General features: G+C 38.8%; 1 protein-coding gene across 5 annotated transcripts in view; it reads right to left on the bottom strand.

The window, feature by feature from the left end:
* The window catches only part of LOC146525489 (protein diaphanous homolog 3-like), a 174694-nt gene that overhangs the window by 114445 nt on the left and 37414 nt on the right, over window positions 1–22835 (bottom strand). For 2 of the 5 annotated variants that reach the window (XM_085176439.1, XM_085176591.1), the window contains exons 18-19: window positions 2688–2720; window positions 1539–1634 (exon numbers count right to left, since the gene is read on the bottom strand). In XM_085176439.1, the coding sequence (XP_085032565.1) occupies window positions 1539–1634; window positions 2688–2720 (129 nt within the window). Of the gene's footprint in view, window positions 1–1538; window positions 1635–2687; window positions 2721–13818; window positions 13828–22835 lie in introns of all 5 variants that reach the window. The other 3 variants (XM_085176521.1, XM_085176668.1, XM_085176358.1) reach the window with 2 other exon arrangements.

The following is a 22835-nucleotide window of genomic DNA, read 5'->3' as shown; positions in this document are numbered from 1 at the left end:
TCAAGTTACAAAGACAAATGTTATGAACCAAGATATCCTCTCATATCACCATAGAATCCCAAAAACCTGAGACCATCCATGAATTCATATCCCTCAGTGTGCTGTTTCTCAGACACCCTGTGCCTAGAGAGAGACCTCCCTACATGGTGTTGAAAACCACCTGGCAAGACTGATGAAATGAAGATGGACAAAAAAAGAAACCCCAAAAAGCATACACGCAGACTCACCAGGAAATCTTTTTATAGTGGTGTGTTTGCTTAGTTCTTAGTTCTTTGCCACTCTTGGAAAGACAAGTTGCCCAGGCATGTTCTATCCCTGGCATAAGTATCACATAAAGGGATAGCAGCCTCACCAAAGATCTCCTGTGTGGACAACCAACAGGATGGCCACGGCTACGCTACAAAGACGTGCGTTCACTTGACTTTAAAGCTACAAAGAGACAGAAAAACCTGCAGCTTGAAATCCAGAAGGCCCTGCAGGGCTTTAAAAGACAACAGTTTGAGAAAATGGCCTTAAAAAGTCAGCTCAAAAGACTAGTCATCTCTTATTCCTGTGAACAGGACCAGAAGGACTTCAACTCCCGCATGGGACTTTAGAGTCACAAGAGGCGCCTCTCGAGCACCACAGACGACAACCACGAGCACGTATCCAATTGTCCCACAGGACTTCAGGAGGCCAGCTACTACACAGTACATAACTGAGAAGAATTAAAAAGAAACAGCATGTGCAAGGATTAAACTGAAGTTTAAACACACGTCCAATAAATGATGAATTTCTTTTTTAAACCTGCATATATTCATATATAGCCCTTCTCTTCTTAAAGCATACGTAAAATGTGACATGACTGTGATATAAGCTCCCGGCTGTAACTGGTAATGAGAAAAATTTTAGTACAATTCATTAGGCAGAATAAATTTGCACTGTATCTCAGTATCTTAACAGTGATGGCATCAATCAAGTAACAGAAATAAAACCCCTTCTCAGTCCTTCTCAAACCTCAAAGCTTTTAGACTCTTTACCTCCTATGGTGGACCACATAAACCACCAACTCCCCTTTTCCCCCCCCTTGCTCTCTAATTTCTGCTGCATGATTTATCACTGTTACTGGGCTGATTAGACTCATTTTCTTTTAATACGTGAAACAAAGGTCACAGCTCCATGTGATATAAGCCAATGAGGTGCTAAGATCTGAGAGTGCTTAAGAGATCAGCTGGATCCTCATTAATGCCGGGTGTTTTTTAAACCGTCATTTTCAGACCAAGCATGCGTGTGTGAATGCATGAGAGAGATGAAGGAAGGAAGGAAGGAAGAGAGAGAAGTTCTTTTTTTCCTTCTTTCCTTAATGGATCCTTAATGTTGTTAATTAGGTCCGTGTGAAGACATGAGTCATATGTGGCAAAAGCCAGGTTCACATGAACTGTCTGTGTGTATTAATTGCCATAGCAACATGCTAAGGTGTAAAGCATACCAAATTTCTCTATAAATGTATATAAATCTACCTTTTTTTAGGAGTAGATAGAAAGGAAACAAATACTTACACAGATTCTGTGCAATCTTTGGATCGAGCACCTTCAGCTCTTTAATTCTCTTCTTTATGGATTTCTTATCCTCTGTATCCTCCTCTTCTTTTTTAGCTGATAAAGACAGAAATATTAAACTGCAGCCACCACACATAGGCAGAATTTAGACAAATGAAGCATGAATGAAACACACACATTCGGAAACAGCACAATTATAACATTTAGATATCAGTACAACATAAAGAAGGGAACAACAACAAAAAAATTAACTAGGTGGTGGAGAAAGTTCAGATGTATTATATTTATTTATTTACCGAGTTGAAATATTCCATTAAGTGTAAATATGTCAAATTTTTAACATGTCAGCTATTTCTAACAGGCTCACAAAATATTTCCGCAAGTCTTTGTTGTATATATTTACATATTTTTGCAAGCGAAGAATGACTCAATGATATGATGCCATGTGAGTAGAGAAGCATGGAGAAAGGGATTATGGGGAAGTTCTCTCATCACACCACTGAGAGAGTAAGGTACGGGGCCCGTAAGCACAAAGTTGCACATTCGGCAGAGATGTTATAGGTGAAGGTAAATCTGCTTTAGGGTCACATGGAGGCAGGTAGGTGGGATTGTGACAGAGCTGTTGGTAGATAGGAAAGCCAATGAGACGACACAGAGATGTATGCTTCCACATGTGTGTGCACACACCCACATCTCTCTCACACACACATTCACAGACACTCTTGAGCCACGATCACAAAGAGGAGTTCATGGTTGGTTTTAATTATTTAAGAGACCAGATTAAGAGAACAAAATGTGCATCCCAGGAGTTTTCGGGGTAATTGTCTGGTGCTGTAATTATCGTGTATGTGGTGAGAGGGTAAGAGAGGGGAGGAAAGTAGAGGAGAAGAGGAGAGGAAAGCAGAGGAGAGAAGGGGAACAGATCAGAGGAGCACACAGGTTAATCCACAGGAAAAGGTATTTCTGCTGTTCCACATGTACACGGTCTTCTTTCAGGGATTCTGTATCTAATTAAAAAGTGAAGAGGTATGCTGTGAGCTCCCGCATGAAGAGACTGGTATGATGTCCACAAACATGAACACCTACAGTATGGCACACCACACACAAATACACAAACACGGCCACACACTGAGCAATCCTTGGACTTACGTGGTTCCTCTGCCAGTACACTCTCCTCACAGTCTTCGATGTGTGAGAGAGAGAGCAAAACGCAAAAGAGACACAAGGGAAGGGAGGGGTGGGGTGGGGCAGTGAAAAATGTGTACCGTGGATAGAGGAGAGAAATAAAAATACATTTTTATAAGAATGCTTCCTGTCCACTGCAGCGTGAAACACAAAGAGAAAGGAAACCACAAATACGCTCTAAAATCTGACTTGGAAGAGTGGGTTTAATAGACAAATATTCACTAGATCAAATGAAAAATGATGTATGCTTTACTTTCACAGCTTCCCAACTTCTTTTCCCCAAATCAGGTAGTCTTTAACCACAACTGCTAACATCACATTTGTGTTTCTAGCCTCATCAATAATGGTAGTATAACACCTTTTGGATAGTTGAATGGACAAACGAGCAATGTGAATGTGTGTGTTTGTGCAGCTTTTGTGTGACATTCAGAAACTCTGTATTGTAGTATGTATGTCCTTTTTGTTATTGATATTGCAGCTCTAAACATGGCAGAAATGTTTCCAAAGAAGACAAGCAAATTTGTATGAAGATGGGAATAAATTTCCACTTTTTTCTGCATTGAACATTTTACAGAAGCTAAATGGATCTGTGTATTTATCTCCCATTAGAATAATAATTCAATGTTAACTCAACAGTTTAATTACAACAAAGTTTTAAAGCACACATACAGTCAGAAAGAACACACACCCTCTGCCATTTCAATGGTTTGACATATCAGGACATAACAAAAAAAAATGGTAGGTAACAACATCACATGACATATGTCAGTGTGTCATTATTCACTGAGGAAAAACTAATTCAAAATGCACCCCATGATTCAGTAGCTTTTAGAACCGCCTTTAGTGGCAATAACTTGAAGCAATTGCTTTCTGTATGATTTCATCAGTCTGTCACAACCTTGTGGAGGAATTTTAGCTCGCTCTTCTTTATAATGTTTATAATGCTTCAGTTCATTCATTTATGCACAGCTCTCTGAAGGTCCCGCCACAGTATTTCATTCAGGCTGAGGTCTGCACTTTGACTGAGCCATTACAGCACTTTGATTTCACTCTTTTTCAGCAGCAAATCTTTTTGTAGGAGTTTTGCTGCTGCGTTTGGTATCATTGTCCTATTGCATGACCCAGTTTCAGCCAAGCTTTAGTTGTCTGACAGACTGGCTCACATTTTACTCGAGAATACTTTGATATACAGAGGAGTTCAGGGTTGTATCAATGACTGCAAGGTGCCCAGGTTTTATGGCTGAAAACAAGCCCAAATCATCAGCCCTTCACCACTGTGCTTGACAGCTGGTGTGAGGTTTCTGTGCTGATGCGTTTGCTTTTTGCCAAATATGATGTGTATTATAGCCAAACGTCTCCACTTTGGTCTCATCTGTTCAAATGACATTGTTCCAGAAGTCTTGTGGTTTGTTTAGATCCAACTTTGTAAACTTAAGCCATGCTGCTATGTTCTATTTAGAGAGAAAAGGCTAGCTCATCTGACCTTGTGGTGGATTTGCTGGGAAGTCCATCTCTGGCAAGATTACCATCTGTCCTGAATGTTCTCCACATGCAAATGATATTTCTCTACAGCATGCTGGATTTCAAATGATTTGGAAATTAACTTATAACCCTTCCCAGATTGTTGGGGAGCATCAGTTGCTTCACTAATACCATTAGTGACAACTTTGCTCTTTGGCATTGAGTAAACACAAACCTGAACGCTCCAGACCAGCCAACTGTCAAAACCTCTGTTTTTATAGAGACATTCACACTTCCTCAATTAATCAAGTGCATTTGATTAGCGGCACCTGGCTGCTGATTACCCTTTTAAGGGTAAGTAAGGGTGGACAAACTGATTTTACATTTTGTCTTAATTCTTCTTAAATAAATAATGACAAAATGTACAGCGTCATGTTTTGTAATTTACCAGATAATTTTAAAGATTTTTTTAATTCTGAATATTGAGATGTACTAAGAGGAAAGCCCTAAATAGCCTCTAGCTTACTACATTAAGATGTTGTATTGATCTATTTGTCATGCAGTTCAACAAAATCATATTTATTACGAAGTACACAGAGACTCTCAAAGACATAACACCAGAGTATCAACAACCTCGTTTCAGCACACAAACATACTTGGCTATGTCACACAATCTATGAAGCGTCCTCACATAAGGGCTAGAGACATCTCTATTGTATAAGAGATAGTGAGATAGAAAGATAGAAATTACATTACTCCAACACACGCACGCACGCACGCACACACACACACACACACACACACACACAGCTACCTCAGGTGTTATCAGTTAAATCAGCTAATTGGATTGCCCCCTTCCAGCATCACCCTCTTATCCTCTTTGGCCTTAAAACAGCTCTTCTTCAGGGAAGCCTGCTCATTATACATCAGCCAATTAAAATCTCCTGCAGGAGGGTCAGAGGTCACTGGTTAATCAATCAGAGGGAGTGGCAACAGTTGTAGTTATCAGATTATGCTATCACCCAGGAAGTAGGAAAGATAAGGATGCACTTGTGAGAGCAAACCAGTGGGGAGTCTGCATCCCATTACACATCTAGCGAAAGCAGAACAGAAGCACAGCGTAGGTATGATGCGACTAGAGTAGATATTTTAAGACCTAATGACGAGTGGATTAATAAGTGTAAAAAGATGACACATCACAGGAATAAAAAGTTGCACCTGTTCAGAGAGGGAGAGAGATGGAATCAGAGCATGACAGGAAGAGGCAAGTTACAAACCCAGCCATCGACTAAAACCACTGTTAAGATCAGGAGCTGAGATCAGATAACGCAGAAAACGGAAAGCAGGAGTCAATCACAAGACAGCAGAGAGCAGTGCATTAGGAACAGACACCAGCACTGAGAAAATGGCTCTGTTCTGCCACAGGAAACGTCACATAGTGTGAGAAATCTACCATCTAAGAAAGTTAAAGTCTCTTCATGAAGGCTTGTGATAAATGTCAATGTGATGGCGGGACGGTGGACAAAGGAGGAGGACAGATAAGTATGAAAAACAGAACAGAGATGAATGTCCGTCTCAATTTCTTCGCCTCCAGTGTAGGATCCTTAGGGGAAAAGGGATTCTGAATTATTCCAAAAGTAACAATGAACCCACAAGAAAAAATAAATAAATAAATAAATATGGTATTTTGTGTTTTTGTGTAAAAAACAAACAAAAAAAAAAACCAAACATAAATGGGTGTACAATAAAAAGAAGAAGTTGTGTTATTGTCTGAAGAAAAGCACAGTAATGTTCGGTTGCAGGGTCAGATGAGGATCCAAAGCCAGAATTCTGAAAGAGTTTTGCTCTGCTCACCTTGCTTGTAATAATTCTACTGAGTACTTCTTATCCAATCTCTGGCACAGTTTAAAGGCACTTGACAAAAAAATATGACAATGTGTGACACTACGCACACGTGCACGCGCACGCACACACACACACACATCCCCAACCACAGCAGTGCTTCCCACAAGGCAGTGCCAGTGAATTGTGCCATCAAAGCACTAAAGGGAGTGGTGGAAGAAATAAAACTGCTGTGAAAGAGCATGACTGACATGACAGGCAGGCCTCAGAGACAAGCAAGTAACACCTTATATCCCCCACCCCACCTCTCTCTCAGACAGCCAGACACACACACAGCCTACTTTCTTCCCTTGCCCCAGCCTTTTACACTCGGATCACCACTTTATTTTATCAGGTTGGATTTCTAATCAGAGGAAGAAAAAAAAACACCTTACTGGAACTGGCCACATAAACAGTCACAGGAACACACAAGAAGCTAACGACCAATAAAAAAAACAAAAAAGAAAATTAATTAAAACACACACACAGTAACTAATACTTAAGCTTAAAATGTTAATGAGTAAAGAAAGAAACTGGAAAACACGCAAGTGCACGTCATTTCATCTTGTGTTTGTCTATGTCGCTTCCTATGTGCCTTTATTATTTATGGAATGATATAGTGGCACAATCGCCTCCTCCGAGGAAGCAGATAAGCGCACAGCGAGGGGAAAGTTGAGAGGGCCACAGACTTGAAAGGCTAATTAAATCAGTGTGTTGTTTCCAATAGCCAATCAAGGCAGTCATGCAGGTAAAGTTTAAATCACTGCTATTAAAGGGGTTTCTGTGGCAGGGATAATTCAGGGGGCCTTGAAATTCAATGTGCAAACACCACACACACACACACACACAGACACACAAAACTGCCTGAAGCAAAATCCACTGTGAGACATCTGATGCACAGGAGGGGGGCTGTCTGCAGCAAGTGAACAAATCCACCATTCTGACACATCTGTCAACTCTACAGTCAACAGAAGGAAAGGAGAACAGTCAAACCAGCTGCACAGTTTGACTGTTGACTCACTGTATGCTTCGGATCCAGCTATGTCCTGAACTTCAGTCAGCCTGACAGAAAGCACGAGAGACATAAGACACATGTCCAGTAGTTACTTGGACAATGCATACCCTGCCCTCACCTTTCCCTCTCCGCCTCATCGATGCATACACTCCTCCATCCTGAACAGCAAAGTGATGACAGCTCGACTAGTCTGTTTGCACATGGACTAACCTCCCCACCAGAGTTTTGTGAGCGCCAGCGAGTGTGAGACAGAGAGGGAGATCAGAGTAATGAAGTGAGGGGCTCTATTTTGAGTGAGCTAATCAAAGCGAACCATCCAGGGCCACCTCTCTCTGTGATCCAGACTAGATGACCCAGGGCCATAATTAGTCTGAGACTTTCATTCTGATAGCAGCAAATTAACAGACTTCATTAGGCTCTTCTCTCCTCCTCTATCCCTGCTATACCAAGATCACTTAAAGTGTCCCTGTATGAGCACCAGCATCTACAACATACTGGCCAATTGCTCTTCACAAAGAAAGGAACACACCCTGCAGAGAGAACGTGCAAATATACACATTTGGAAATCAAAAGTTACTGACAATACATGAAAAGGTTTATAATTGATTAGAAGCCTCTGTTAATCAGTGTGCACCGGCCTGTGGGGATGAATGTAACAGGATGGTCTATTTCTCAGTGGAGTAGTGCCCTCTAAAGGCCTCATGAAGACCTACCAGTGCCCTCTTAATACATCTGTGTGTGCATGTGCATACACAAGCACACACACACACACAAATGAGTATTTTCTGACTGCTCTGTCATATCAGGTATGAAGCATTATTATCTCCATTTCATTTCACTGTCACAGCCCCAGTATGATCTGCACAGTTGTTAAGCCCACCCTAACATTTCCCAAGTCATTCAATGGATTGATGACGGCCTAAATCATTCACCTCTGAAGTCATTTGCAATTTTTTCCGTTTTTCTCCCTATGCTGTTGCAAACACGTCTGCGCCCACTACCTTCCCTACTTCCAGCACTGTATCCTTCCCCTCCCTCTTCCATACACAAACCTACACGTGTGAATGAAAAATCGCAGCAGAAAAATAAAGTCGCGAAAGCAAATATGTTTTTAACGAGCCGGCCCATTACTTTGATGATATGAGAACATAAAAACACAAATTGGGACTAAATTGAAGTGCTGATGCTTGAGAAACAGAGACAGGAAAAAAAACACAACTCAACAACAACAATGGAGGAGGAAAAGAACAGAAAATAGAAAAAGATTAAGCACACACACACACACATAAAAAAAAATGCAAATGGTGAGGGTACACGTTTGTAAAAACGTGACATTTTCAAACATTTCAGGACACTGTCACAGGTCCAGGTAATTGGTGTGTGGGTCCAGCACACACTGTAGCACATTAGACATCACATTAGACAATTCGTAATCTGACCAGAATATGGCTGCGTGGCGGGTTCAAAATATATATGAAAATAACAGGCTGGGTGTAAAATAAGGGTGTGAGAGGGTGGGGGGGTGGGTGGGGGGAGACAGCCATGTGTATGGTGTGTGATCGGACGTTCCCTTTCAACAATAATGAAAAGAGCTTTTAATGATTATGCATTTGATGAGAGCTCTCATACTGGCACAAATTTTCTACAGCCGCACGAAAAGTCATTATAGAGCTAATGGTATTCTTCAAAATGTCAAAGCAAAACCATAAAGAGAGAGAGAGAGAAGGAGAAAAGAAGCACAATCGAGACAGGGACACACAGGAGAGAAAGTCCATTTGATGAGAACAGGTATATATCAGCAGCAATGCTGACTGCTAGGCAGCTAGACATGGACATGCTGCTGATATCCTCATATAGTCAGTGCGGTTCAAAACAAGCTATATTTAAAACATTTGATGTGATTTTAGAAGCTAATTCCTGCCCTCAGTGAACAAAGCTGCACTCTGTGCACCTCTGGAGGTAACACAGATGTTTATTTTTATCCAGCTAAGTGAGATTAATATGGTAATTAGGCAATTTAAGAATACATAAGCATAAATAAGAATATAATGCCAAGTTCTCAAAAAAATATTTAGGCATATGATTTTCAACAGGACAGCCTACTGTACTGCTTTTATCCCCACCTTCTCTGGTCCTCAATCGTCTCCTAATTCCTGTGATGGTGTCCACCAACCTCCTCAGCTTCTTTTCTTTTCTTGTAATTCAAAAGCCTTTCAAGTTCTCCACGCAGCAGACCACAAAGCTCTCGCTTTTGTTTTAGGAAATACACCCACCTCGCATTTGAGAAACCCATTAACCATCATATACATATGTTAAATGGCTCCAATTTACAGATACTCTGAGGGTTAATGCAGTGAAGGCTGACAGGGGAGAGGCATGGACATGAATGAACACGGCTGTTTAATGTGTCACATCAGCCTGAGTATGACTAGTGTTGAAAAGCTGTTAGCGCTGACTGGTCTTTACCGCCATATGGGAGCCTTTTCTTTACTGTATGTGCTGCTTAACCGCCAAACCATGCATACGAGTTAATTCCCTCCTACATACCAGCCCAATTTCTGCTCCCCAAATATACTTGTGCAGAATGACAGGACCAATGCAAATACACTTCCTTACAGACCATTATATTCATATGGAAATTAGCTGTCTAATTATCTGTTATAGCATGCCAGCAGTAGGAAAAGAGACTGTCTTTCTTCAACTTTCTCTTTAACAGGCTACATTGATCTAGTGAGCCTGACACTGACTCAAACCAAAGTCTTTACACTGCGGTAAATAACATTTTAAAAAAGGATAGGCGTGAAGCATCTTGTCCAAGCATAACCATGCTATGACTTCAAATGATTTATTCACTAAGTATTCGTGCATCTTCACGCTAAAACATATCCCAAGCTGCATATGTTTACAAGCTTAATCTATGATTCCTATTAATTATCTGCTTTGCCAGACATTCACTATTCATATTGTACAGTATTCTTAAAAAAAGGATGAGGGAAAAAACGAAAAACTTAGTAAGGCAACAACAAATACAGCATCACCACTGGTAATCAGATTAAACCAAATTAAATACTATGTTTGCACTGATCAAATTAACACAACATCTCCACGCAAGCATTATATGGATTTATTGAATAACTTTTTTGTCATATTTAAAACAATCATAGAACCACTTTTCAAAGCTAACGTGTAAATTACCACACAGTCTATGTGCTGTGACGGTTTCGAATTATTCCTTAAGTATATCTCTTCCAAAGGTATAGTAGTACACAGCATGCTGCTAATACTGCAGTTATCTGTGGTGTTGTTTTCTCCCAACTCTTCTGTAATAACTACATTTTAAAGTTTAAGCATTTTGTTGCATAACACAGAACAGCCCACGGCCATTTTGAACCTTTTTTTTAGCAGCCGATGTGAGCTGAATCCTGTATTGGTCAGGCTCCAATAGTAAATAAAATAATAATAATAAAAAAAGCTATTAACTTCCTTATGTTTCTCAATTTTTAGCAGTTTCTTTCCCCAACACCCTTTCCATTTCTCTTTCTTTTTGTCTACCGTCTTGCAGCATTTCAGTAGAGGTAGGTTATTAGTGGATGCTTGTATTCCAGGAAGAAATGGCAAACTGATTTTGTGATCTTTGAGGGTTTCGTCTAATTGGATGTTATTTATTAGTTGAAAAGAAGGCTCAGGAAAGGGCAGCTCTCTTCATGTTGTTGCTCATTTTTGTTCCAAGCACTATAGCGACGAAACTGTCTCTCTGCCCTCTCCTTGATAAAAAGAAATAGAAAGAAAACATGCTGCAGATGTCAATTAAGATGTTACTCTTTAGAACACGAAGTGCAATTATGTATATTCATATAACATGCCAGTGTGACAAGTTCACAAATGGGGGAAAAAAGAAAAAAAATTGTTTTATTTTTCCCCCCATATGTGAACATGGTAACAATTAAAATTTTATCTTCAAAATCTCAAAGGGAATTCTAAAATTCTGAATCAAGATGTAATTATAGAATATACTAGAATTAGAATGACACGTATATGGACGATTACAAAGTTAGTCCTTTATACCATCACAGTGACTTTTAAATCAAACAATCAAGTGTTCAAAGTGCAGACTGTGATTGCAATAACTGCCCAAAGCCTGGAACCCATGGACATCAGCTAATGCCATGTTTCCTCCCTTGAGATGCTCTACCAGGCCTTTAATGCAGCCACCTCCAGGTGCTGCTTGTTTGTGGGTCTCTGTCTTCAATTTTGTCTTCACTAACTGAAAAGCATGCTCTGCTGAGTTGAGATCAGATGACTGACTCAGGCAATGAGGATCTTTCTCATTTCTTTGCCTTGAGAAACTCTGGGGTTGTTTTTGCATTAGCCTTTAGCTCATTACCATTTGCAATGTGAAGCACTGTCCAATTGGTTTTGGAGCATCTGCAGCAATCCAAGCATTAGTACAGCCCCGTAGTGCACTTCAGAACTTATCTTGTTATTTCTATCAGCAATCATTTCATCAATAAACACTAGTGGTCCAGCTTCACCGGCAGCCACGCATGCTCATGCCAAAACACTGCTTCCACCATGTTTTTGTTTTTTTTTTTTAAAGACATTTCTGGCAACGTCTGATCTGGTGTTCTTGTTCCTGAGTATAACCCGTGGTTTGACAAGCTCACCATTTCTATTCATTACCACTCCTAAAGATTTTCCTTTTTCATTTTGCTCATTTTGTTTTTTCAGCTAAGCAATGGCCTCCTGCACTTGCACCAGCATCTCTTTAATGAACAACTAACAAGTGCAACTTAACACTCCAGAACTTTTATCTGTTTAATTTGTCGTTTATTACCAAGGATATAGACTCACCTGACCATGAAACTGTTTATAAATCAGTTGTACAATTACATTTGAACACACTCAATCACTCAAAAGTGTTTAGAATTCCTTAACTCCTTCAATTAAAGCACAAAGTCTGCATTTCAGCTTTAATTACATCATGGCTGTGTGGGAAAAAAAACCCAAAAAAACCCCACTGGTGCTGAACAGTGGCAAACTACAAAAAAGTGCCCAACAAATTATGGACCTAACAATATGGCTGATCCAACCATGTAGGCTTAGCTTTTATTATTAATATATTCCTTTATTGAAATAAAATATTTTAGTGTTTCCTAAGCCTGGCTTAGTTTATGATAATCGTTCATTTTATGATGTAAAAACAAACATTTAACCAAATCCAACTGAATACCAAAAAGGCAGGTCTCTACAGGTTTGTTTTAACCAGTGCCCATTATGTTTAAAAAATTACCATCACTGCTGGCTGATCCAGAAGCAACAACAACAAACAGATGAGACATGAGTAGTGCAGTAAAAAGAGGACATGTTCCTCATAGTACTTAATTCCCCACCTGCCAGCGACTGGAATATGTTCTGTGATTTTCACCTTGTCTTCTCACTAACACCCAAAGGAAAGCCATGTTATACATGTTTTATCTCTATCTATTGACACTGATACTCTCAAAGAGCTTCTCCAGAGGCTATCCGTGAAATCACAGAAATTGCCAACACTTCTGAGAGCTGTCAGCTCCTTCTCTGCTTGTCCACTCAGTACATTTGCTTGTTTGTTTCTCCGCTTTTTCTTCTTGTCTGTCCAAGTAAGTAAAAGGCACAGTACAAAGAAGTCTTTTTTACTCTGAGTTCATCAAATGTTAAAAACATAAATAAATAAATCTTAGTCCTTTGATATTACAACTATTTATGTCAATACAACCTCCCCAAAGGGGAATGTACTGCGCAAGCATTCGATATATCAAAAATTGTAGGGAGACTTGAAGTTATAGTGTTTGCTTATAAAACTAAATCTTAAGCTTATAAAACTAAATCTAAATCATCTACTTTTCTAGTAGTAAACTATTTCTTTTAAACTATATCTTTACTGCTGATGGCAAGTTAAAACTAAATTCACTGTAAAATTCAAAGACTCCATTTAGACTGACGCAATTTCCAAAATTACACAAGTTCCTTGGATAATAATTCACCGATCAATCACAGAGTTAAAACACTGGCTAGAGGTCTACACTCTTGAAGGATGATGTTACAACTTAACTTTACAAGGTCGCATAATATATCCAAGTCTGTGGTTGCTTTGGCAACACATGTAACACGGTCCACGGACAGAGTTTTATAGGCGTTAGAAGAGGTTCTTCATGTTAAACCAACAGGCTAACAAGTATTTTGAGCAACACAAAATACTTGTGTTTAGCTACTACCTACCTGCAAAGACTTAGCTTTAACACTGGAGAGTACGAAGAGTAAAAATACGAACAAACTACAGTCTTCAAATATGCATCTTAATAATGATTAACTGCCTTTACTTTAGTAAAATGTACAAGACAATCCCAACTTCATATGTTTGTCAGATTTAACTAGATATAAAACCTTTTAAATTTCAATAGCTTTTATTAAAAAAAAGTAAATAATAAAAAAAATAAAATAGAAAAAATGTAGGGAAGAAATACTGCTTAGAAAGGTCAGGTCAGCATCATGCACCTTTATACAATTATACAGGTGCAAGTAGTAATGGAAGTTATGCTTCTTTAACAGATCAATTGAAATCCCTCAGTGCATGACTAACATGCAGGTTACAATTTCACAAACTCTCACAGTAACATATCTGAAATTAGTTTGGGACCAACTAAAACTGATGCTGCAAGATAAGAAAAGCAAGTAATAATTAAAAAAAAAAAATCTACTAACCTTTTGTTTCTGTTGTAGAGCAAACATGAAGGCAGATCATGCAGCCAAGCAGAAGTTGCAAAAGAAAAAAAAGAGAAAAAAAGAAAAGAGAAAGTAAAGAAGCAGAGACAAAGCAAACAGAAAGAAAGAAGAAGAAGACAGTGTTATTTGAAGTAAGCATTACTTTAGACTTTTTGATGTCAGTAAAGAAATAAAGCACTACATTGAATGAAAAGTGATGCTAGAGACTATAGAAAGAGTTCGTGTACTATATGCACTGCCAAAAAATATGTATAATTGTTATGACAGTTTAGGTTCAATTTTGATTTCTTTCCAATAAAATCAAACAAAAAGCAGAAGCATCACACAATTTTGAGATCTCTCTGTTCATTAAAATAGACGTAATGTTCTAACATTCAATACTTATTTGAAGCAACAATGACACTGATGGCTGATGATGACTGTGTCATAATCACATCAGACATTACATGTCAGAGGCTTGTTTCTCTCATTTGAATAGATCACGTTACACAGACTGATTGCTCTCATCGCATGCATCGGCATATTGTTTGCCAGATTTTAAACCTGCATAACTGTTTTGGCCACATTCACAGCAGCGACTGGAGCTAAAGTGCAAATTTCACATCTAATGTCTAGATAAGAATCTGAAATGTTCCAGTTAAACATTCTGCAACGTATTTTCCGTTGTGCTTGTGTTTGCACAAAAAATGTAAAACAATATTCTCATCTACTTCCAATCTTTTGACATGGATGTGCAATTTTGTCACATTATTCCGCCCAAGTTCACATGGATTTTTCGGCAAAAACAGTTCCACAAAACAAAAACAACAACTGTGGTTACATATGTGTGCAGTTATGAAAATAAATGCACTATTTTCCAGTTGTTTTGATGTTATTCATTGCACAGGTCACCACACAATCTGTGACAATGACTTATAACAGAGCTAAAGCCAACACCACTTTTAATTCTCTGACTTTTGGAGTTTGTTGGTGACGCTTAAGACCTCCATTCTGCTGCAAGATCTGAAAACTGCTGTTCACAAACGCTGTCCATCTAATCTGACTGAGCGGGAGCTGTTTTGCAAAGAAGAATGGGCAAGGATTTCAATCGCTACATGTGCAAAGCTGGTAGAGACATACCCTAAAAGACTGGCAGCTATAATTGCAGCAAAAGGTGGTTCTACAAAGTATTGACTCAGGGGGCTGAATAATTACGTACACCCCACTCTTCAGTTATTTATTTGTAAAATATGTTTGGAATCATGTATGATTTTCGTTCCACTTCTCACGTGTACACCACTTTGTATTGGTCTTTCACCTGGAATTCCAATAAAATTGATTCATGTTTGTGGCTGTAATGTGACAAAATGTGCAAAAGTTCAGGGGGGGCGAATACTTTTGCAAGCCACTGTATGTAAGCACACCGATTCAGGTGCTTGTCTTACACTGTAAAAGTAGATGAGGAATATTAACAATAACAAACAAGAATCATTTAATGTTTTTATTAAAGACTTGTTCCAGACATTGCTGTAATTTGCCCAAGACTGATAAGAAAATGTAGCAAACAACAACAGTTTTACACTAAACTGTTATTTATGTTAAAGTTTACAATTCCTATTATCTATGTTTATGGGAAAATTGTCCCTCAGATAATGGGAGATTTAATCTATATGAAATAAACTAATATAACCTTTTAGCTATATGCAATGGGAAAATGATAACATCTTAGGAAGAATGTGGGGAGAAATGGGAGTCCGTGCCTGGAGTTGTAATGGCATGAACTGACCAGGGACTAACAGGAATAGCAGATAAAACATTGGGAAGATTAAGTGAAGCAAAGAAAAAAGAAAAAAAGAAACCTCCAGCCATGGTTCTGCATGTGTGCACAGACAGGGGGGCGGGCTTGGACGAGGTTAATTATTTAATAGCCAGTAAATGTTATCGTAAACATATATATTAGGGATAATTGAGTAACCATAAGCAGCGTTAAATCTTATTAAAGTCAACATCTATTGCTTTGGTAAGTGGCTTTAAAAGACTGTCTCAAAGGTCCTTAGACAATTACTGTATGGGTGGCTACAGCTTCTCTACTGGAAACTGTCACTCTTCAAAGAAATGCATTTTTGCAAACTGCTTGTTCCTAAGTGGTTCACCTTAAAAGGTTAGCATGAGAAATGGTGAGATTTTTGACATTCAATGCAATGCACAGAGCTGCACTCAGCATCACCCATTTTTGATGCTTTCAAAAGTTGATCTTAAGTTGGGGGGTTTTTGTTGTTTTTTTTTTTTTTTTATTGTGAACGCAAGCAGTGGGGGAATGGTCTAAAGGGAGTTTACAAGAAAAGCTGTCTACTTGCATGCACTACCACTGGCTGAACTGCAGTGGTGCTGTAGGAGAAAGAAAGTGGGGGAGAAGTAGAAATTATAATTAATTAATTATAAGTATAGCCGAGCTGAAGTTGACTTCCCTGTCCAAAGTAATGTTTACACTTTACAAATTACCGGTAGGTTTTGTTTAGACAGTTATGTTAAAACACGACAATAACTTTTTATACTTGTGTTTGAGGTTTGAATTGCTGCAGTGTTAAACCTACCAACCACGGTCTGCACAGACTCCAGAGGTATAGTTGTTGTCATATCTGACAGGGTATTTAATGCAGGTAGGGTAGTTAATGATTGTTGGCCGTGGATCGTGGACTGAAGTATCAGAGTAGCAACAGGAATAAGGTTAATCTGTCATTTTAAAGGACAAAGACCCCATAACTACATTTATCATCTGCACTGGGAACATCCCAAACTGGAAGCTATCATATCATTGGAGACGTCGTCCATGCTGGGTCTACCTGAGATCTCTGGGTCATGTCCCACACATAAAATGGAGAACCAGTTCTGCTACACTTCAAGCCCCAGTGCAAACAGCAATGACCATCCTGGGAGTGAGGAACCTGCGGAGGTGACTGTCCAACTCTTGGCTGAAAAATCTGCTTGCCCAAGGTGTTACCTCTGTTCCTGAACCATAGGCAGGAAGGTAGCAGCTGCTAGCTCCTCCGGGCACATAACACCATTCCATGAGTACAGCATGTGGCAAACTGCATCTACTGTATAGCTACATTGTGTGCATTTAGCTGTAGTTGCTTTTAGTCATTTCCTGTCCCTACGCAATGATAGTAAGAGCTTGGTTCACATTGCCAAGAATAATTCTCAGTGGGTGCTGGTCTCCACCAAAGCTTTGTCAAATATTCTGTTCATAATATTTATAAAATTTATATGTGCAGCCAAGATGTGGAGGAAGTCTCTGATTTTTGCAGATGATGTGGTTCTGTTGGCTTCATCGGGCGCTGACCTCCAGCTTGCACTGGTGCAGTTTGCAGCTGATTAAGACGCTTCAGGAATGAGAATAAGAATCTCCAAGTCTGAGGCCATGAGTCTCAGCTGGAAAAGGATGGTGCACCTACTCCAAGGCAAGGATAAGCTGCTGCCCCAAATGTTTTAGTATCTCAGGATCTTGTTCATAAGTGAGGGGAGAGTGGCACAGGAGACTGGTGCAGCATCTATAATAATGTAGGGCTGCACGATTAATCATTAGAAAATCGCGATCTCAATTCATACTTATGTGCGATCCCATTTCCAAATGACAACGATTTAAAAAAAAAAAAAAAAAAAAAAAAAAAGACGACGACGATTGTACCGCATTTTGATCCGGGACGTAATCTGCGCTCACTCTTCCTGCTCAACAAATGACGAGGGCGGAGCCTTATACCACGTGATACAGAAGCTGTGCCGTGTGATGCTAAAATTGGCAGGGGAAAAAACAACGGAGAACACGTCCGGGATGACGAGAAGGTGACTGGAGAAAATACGTCCCGGTCAACCACCCAAACATCAATAACGGGAACCTTATACAGCGCTTCCCTATACCCGTCGAACTCCCGCAGGCACAAAGAAATTATGGAGGCTATTACTTATCACCTGACCAAAGATATGGCTCCCATCAACACTGTGCAAAACGAGGGATTCAGGAAAATGATCAACACCCTAGACAAACGCTACACAGTTCCGTCCCGCAACTATTTTTCTATTGTTGCACTACCTGCTCTATACACGCAGTGTCGAGCAAAGGTGGAGACGGAATTTCAAGCAGTACAGTTTTGCGGCAACAACAAAATGTGAGACATTTGTTGTTTTTATGTTTATTTATTGTTTTTATGTTCAGTCTCAACTGTTACGAAGTTGATGTGCAGTTAATAAGTGCAATAAATATTTACATTGGAAAAGAAAATCGTGAGAGAATCGTGATCTCAATTCTAAGCAAAAAAAATAGTGATTCTCATTTTATGCAAAATCGTGCAGCCCTACTATAATGCAGACACTACACCAGTCTGTTGTAGTGAAATAAAGTATAAAGGTGAAGCTGTCTAACTACAGATCAATTTATTTTCCTACCCTCACGTGACAACCCAAATAATGTTAAATTAAAATTAAATTAAATTACCAAAAACTACCATAGATAAAGGATTTTAAATAAGGTTTTAAGCAATAACAAAAATATTTTTTGTTTCATTAATGATTAATGCAATCCAATCATTTGCTTTAATAATGAGACAAAAAAAATTGCTATTCCAATTTCTTATCATAGTAAATTATTCATCCATGTATGTTAAATGTGTTAATGTGACTGCTGAAGAAAAAAAAAAAATCACAATCGCATTGTTGGAATATAAATAGGTACAAGAAGTATCTCATCAAAAAAACAAAAACAAAGAGTGATGGCTTTTTCATTTTCAGCAGTTACTACAGGTTTTAAAGTCAGAAAAAACAAGCTTACTGAGACAGAGATGCTCAGACTATGGTTTGCATCCCATCTATTTTGCACATTGAATAATGTAAGAAAGAATTCATCTTTGGCATTAGATTAAATTTAGCAGAATGGTACTGAACTCCTAAACCACTTTTTTTTACAAGACTTGTACATAGTACATGTTGTAGATATGTCTCTACTAAAAACAATCCAATTCTCGAAGAAAAGTGAACATAAAATACTGTATTTTTCGGACTATAATGCGCACTTAAAACCCTTTAATTTTCTCAAAAATCGACAGTGCGCCTTATAATCCAGTGCGCCTTATGTATGAATTCTGGTTGTGCTTACTGACCTCAAACCAATTATATGTGATACACAAAGCTCAAAAATCTGTCAAAAAATGTTTTAGCACAACTTTGGTAAGCTAAAAAGCCACACCACTTTGATGGATTGTCGGAGCATTACGGCTACGGCTTTAACGGAGTTAGAAGTTAGCAGGAAGTTAGCTCGCTAGTTTCCACCCCAACATGATATATCATGTTCTGTCTGAGAGATTTCTGAAAAAATTTTGTAGGGTTACTGAAGTTGGGCTAGCTGGTATATAATGATATGCTGTGTGATCGCTAGCGACATAGCTAAGTTAGTATAACATAAACACAATCAAGCTGGAACATGAATGCTAACTTTTTTCCACTCGATAAAAGTTAACGTGAGGGTTCCCGATGGTTAAGAACAAATGCAATCGCATGGCAGGATGCTGTAAATGGACCAAACTTCAGTCAGGAGAACAACTGAGATAATCCATCCACAATACGAGGTTAGTCATTAATATACTGCGACAACATGGGAATAGAGCAGCTGCAAGAGAATTCAACATTAATGAATCAATGGTAAGTGAAGGAAGCAAGAAGAATGAGTTGAGTAAAGTTTCACTTATCTGACTGTTTTGTTTCACTTAATGCTCCTTATAATCCGGTGCGCCTTACGATCCGAAAAATGGGTTCAATGATACGGTGCTGCCACAAATTCAACTTTGCTATATTATGCACAAAATTACCAACACATTTAAAAGTATACTAAAATCCCCACTTAAAAACTGTTTTGAATTGTAGTTTGAAACCAACACGTAGGTATTTTCTCATGTTAATTATGTCCAGTTTTACTTAGCCCCCTCTGTAATTAAATCCTAGAAGATGGTAATGATTTTACTAGTGACAGCTCTGGGCTTGTCAGAATTGTTTGGTTCTCCTCAGTTTGCATTGGTCAAAATTACATATATGGCTTTAACTGGAAAACAACCTCGAAAAAAGCAAAAGCAAAAATAACCACTTGGTTGACAAAACATGAAATTTAAGGACTAATGTAGAGGAAAGTCTTCCAACCGGCGATTACAATCTCCCTCCCTCTTTTGCAAGTTAGTGCAAATGTCCACTGCTATAGTACCATAAAACTTTACGGATTAAAAAAATATATATTAAAAAATACCTCAAGCGCAACAGGATTATTTTTCTGATGTTCTGAAGAGCACTTTACAGGCAAAAAAAATCAATGTATCTGCACTATTCTTTGCAAGTCCACTAATAAAGAGTTATTTTGGCTGAGTCAATAAACAGAAAACAGATCTTGACAAGCTAAGTCACTAACTAGTGACACTATAATCAAGTAAAGGCCAACCATCCAAATAGAAAACTATAGCTAGGATGACTGTAATGTTAATGTTATGAAAGTTAAAATATGAACTAAGACAATGAAAAAAAACTTCTACCTTGGGGGAAGACCTAGATGAATAGAGCCTTTGAAATGCTTTCAAGATAAATCAACATCCACAAGAAATCACAAGAGTTATTAATTTATTACATTCTTAGAACCCATCTACCATGCACACCAGGGTGTCTCCTGTGCTTAATTCTGCTTTATGATTATTGCATTACACTACAGGCATAACCTTACAAACATTAAAGTAACATGTTGCCTCAGTTGTGTTCCTCACTGGAATTTTTTCATTAATTTTTATTGATTAAGTCAGCATATTTGCATCATTTATCTAAGAAAATAAAGAGCATATATGCATTTGTCTGTTTCTTGCTTTTTATACCAACTGTTCATAAACACAGAGAGCACACAAAAAGCAGTCGCAAATAGTTATATTTTCTTTAAGCACCGGTTTGAGCACCGTTTAAGCACCGGCACCGTTTCAAAAGTACCGGTTTGGTACTGGTATTGGATAAAACCTAAACGATACCCATCCCTACTGGAGAGGTGCTCAGGATCAAAGGAATGTCTTGATCCTACTGCTTGAACCAAGACTGTACAAATTTAAGAACATAATGACAACATTCAACAATTAGACTTAACACACAAAAAATCTGGGAAAAAGACCATCACAGCTGTATTTTCAGCAGACATTCTCTGGTTAATCAAGTATAAACTACAAAAAAAAAAAATTAAAAAAAAATGAATGTCTAAAAAAAAAAATACCGATACCCATCCCTTCTCTCCAGCCACTCTGTGCTGGGGGAGATTTTATTGCAGAAACATCCTATCTGAAAGATCTGTTTCTTGTGATGTTGCTTCCTGCTTTTATGACCCTTTTGGACACAGACACACACACACAGACACACACACAGACACACACACACACACGCGTGTGTTGCACATGCATACACGTGCACACACATACACACACATAGTGCCTTGTCTTTGTAACCAAGGGGGGTTTTACGAAGGAGGTGCTGTGTTGTGTATTGTGTGAACTGTAACAGACTGTCAATAAATAGCTGCGAGGGAAGCTGCTCTTTGAAGGATTTTGGGCTGGAGACAGGTTAGGAGCGTGAGCTCCAAGAGCTGGTCCTTGACCAAAAACTTCCCTTGCTAGCAAGTAAAAGATGTTCGTCTTGTTTTTGTCGTTAACGAGAATAAGTCTCTAAACTAGCGGGGCTTGTGGAAACACAGACCCAACAGTGTGGATGACAGGAATTGTCTTAGAAAACTACTAAGAGGAATAAACATCACCAAAAAAAAAAAAGAGGAAGTTTCAAGAAATATGAATCCATATTTAATGAGGCAAACTGAGTGAATACTGTTTCACATTGTGTCCCGTTTAATGTTTAATGCTGATCCAGATGCTGCTGCTCTTAAGTGAGATGAAACATGATGCTACACGGCTGTGTTAATAAGAAAACAAACCCACAAGCACGTACACATGTAAGTTCACTTGATGACCCGCGCTAGTGGTAGCAGCTGGGTCCGATTGCACAACCTACCAGTCATCCTGCTCCTACAACCTCCACTGGGACTGGAAAAAACCGTGAGGAGAACAACCTTTCAAATGATGAGAAAGACAAATGTTTCTTTCTCACCAAATCTAAAATGCATTACCCGTTAACAGTAACAAACCAAGCAGTTGGAACGGCACAGAGCTGAACCGCCTTTGCGTGCCTGCCTATAAGATGAGGCATGTATTTCATGAAAGCTGGAAAATAAAATTCTGTGAAAATGTGCAGACGCAAGGTCATTAACCTAACAGGAAAGTACAATGTCTTCAGGTGAACATCCCTCCTTTGCCATCCCCAAAGAACACCTGTTTGACTGTCTGTCTACCTGTTTGCCCTTTAGATCTGCCTCCATTATTCAACACTTTGACTATAGGGAGCTAGGGTTGCATTGGTGTGTAAGGGAGGGAGAAGGGGGCACTGTGCCTTGAGAGGAACGCCATAGAGTTGTGACAGGTAGATAACACCTGGATGAATAATTCAAATTGGCGTAAGCTAGCTGAAGCAGTGACAAGACAAGAAAGAAAACACAAGACGTGAATAAATCATCAGTGAAGGGACTAATAAATGAAACACTGGGGAGGGATAACATCTCTTGCTACCTCCTACTCAAGCTTTAATCATTCCAACAACCTTGTACATGAATATTCCAGATATAACCAGCTACACTAATGTCTTAGGCAGTAAGAGTATGGTGTTTTATTATGCAATATCACCACTAAAATAGTCACCAAAATACAAAACAGTGTGATTCCACAAGGAGTGCTAGTGCTGAAACTTTTAAAAAAGAAGAAAATAGTCACTGCACAAGCAGTCCATTTAAATAGGGGAAAGAATCATTTCTATAAAACCAGTAATACTGTGATAATAATATTATTTTGATCCACATATTTCCCCAGCACATTAAAGTACTTTCTCAGGGATAGGACTGGCTAAACAAACGA

The sequence above is a fragment of the Neolamprologus multifasciatus genome, chromosome 1 (genome assembly GCF_963576455.1).
Source record: "Neolamprologus multifasciatus chromosome 1, fNeoMul1.2, whole genome shotgun sequence".
NCBI classification, from domain to species: domain Eukaryota; kingdom Metazoa; phylum Chordata; class Actinopteri; order Cichliformes; family Cichlidae; genus Neolamprologus; species Neolamprologus multifasciatus.
This window is presented reverse-complemented; position numbering and strand designations above follow the sequence as displayed.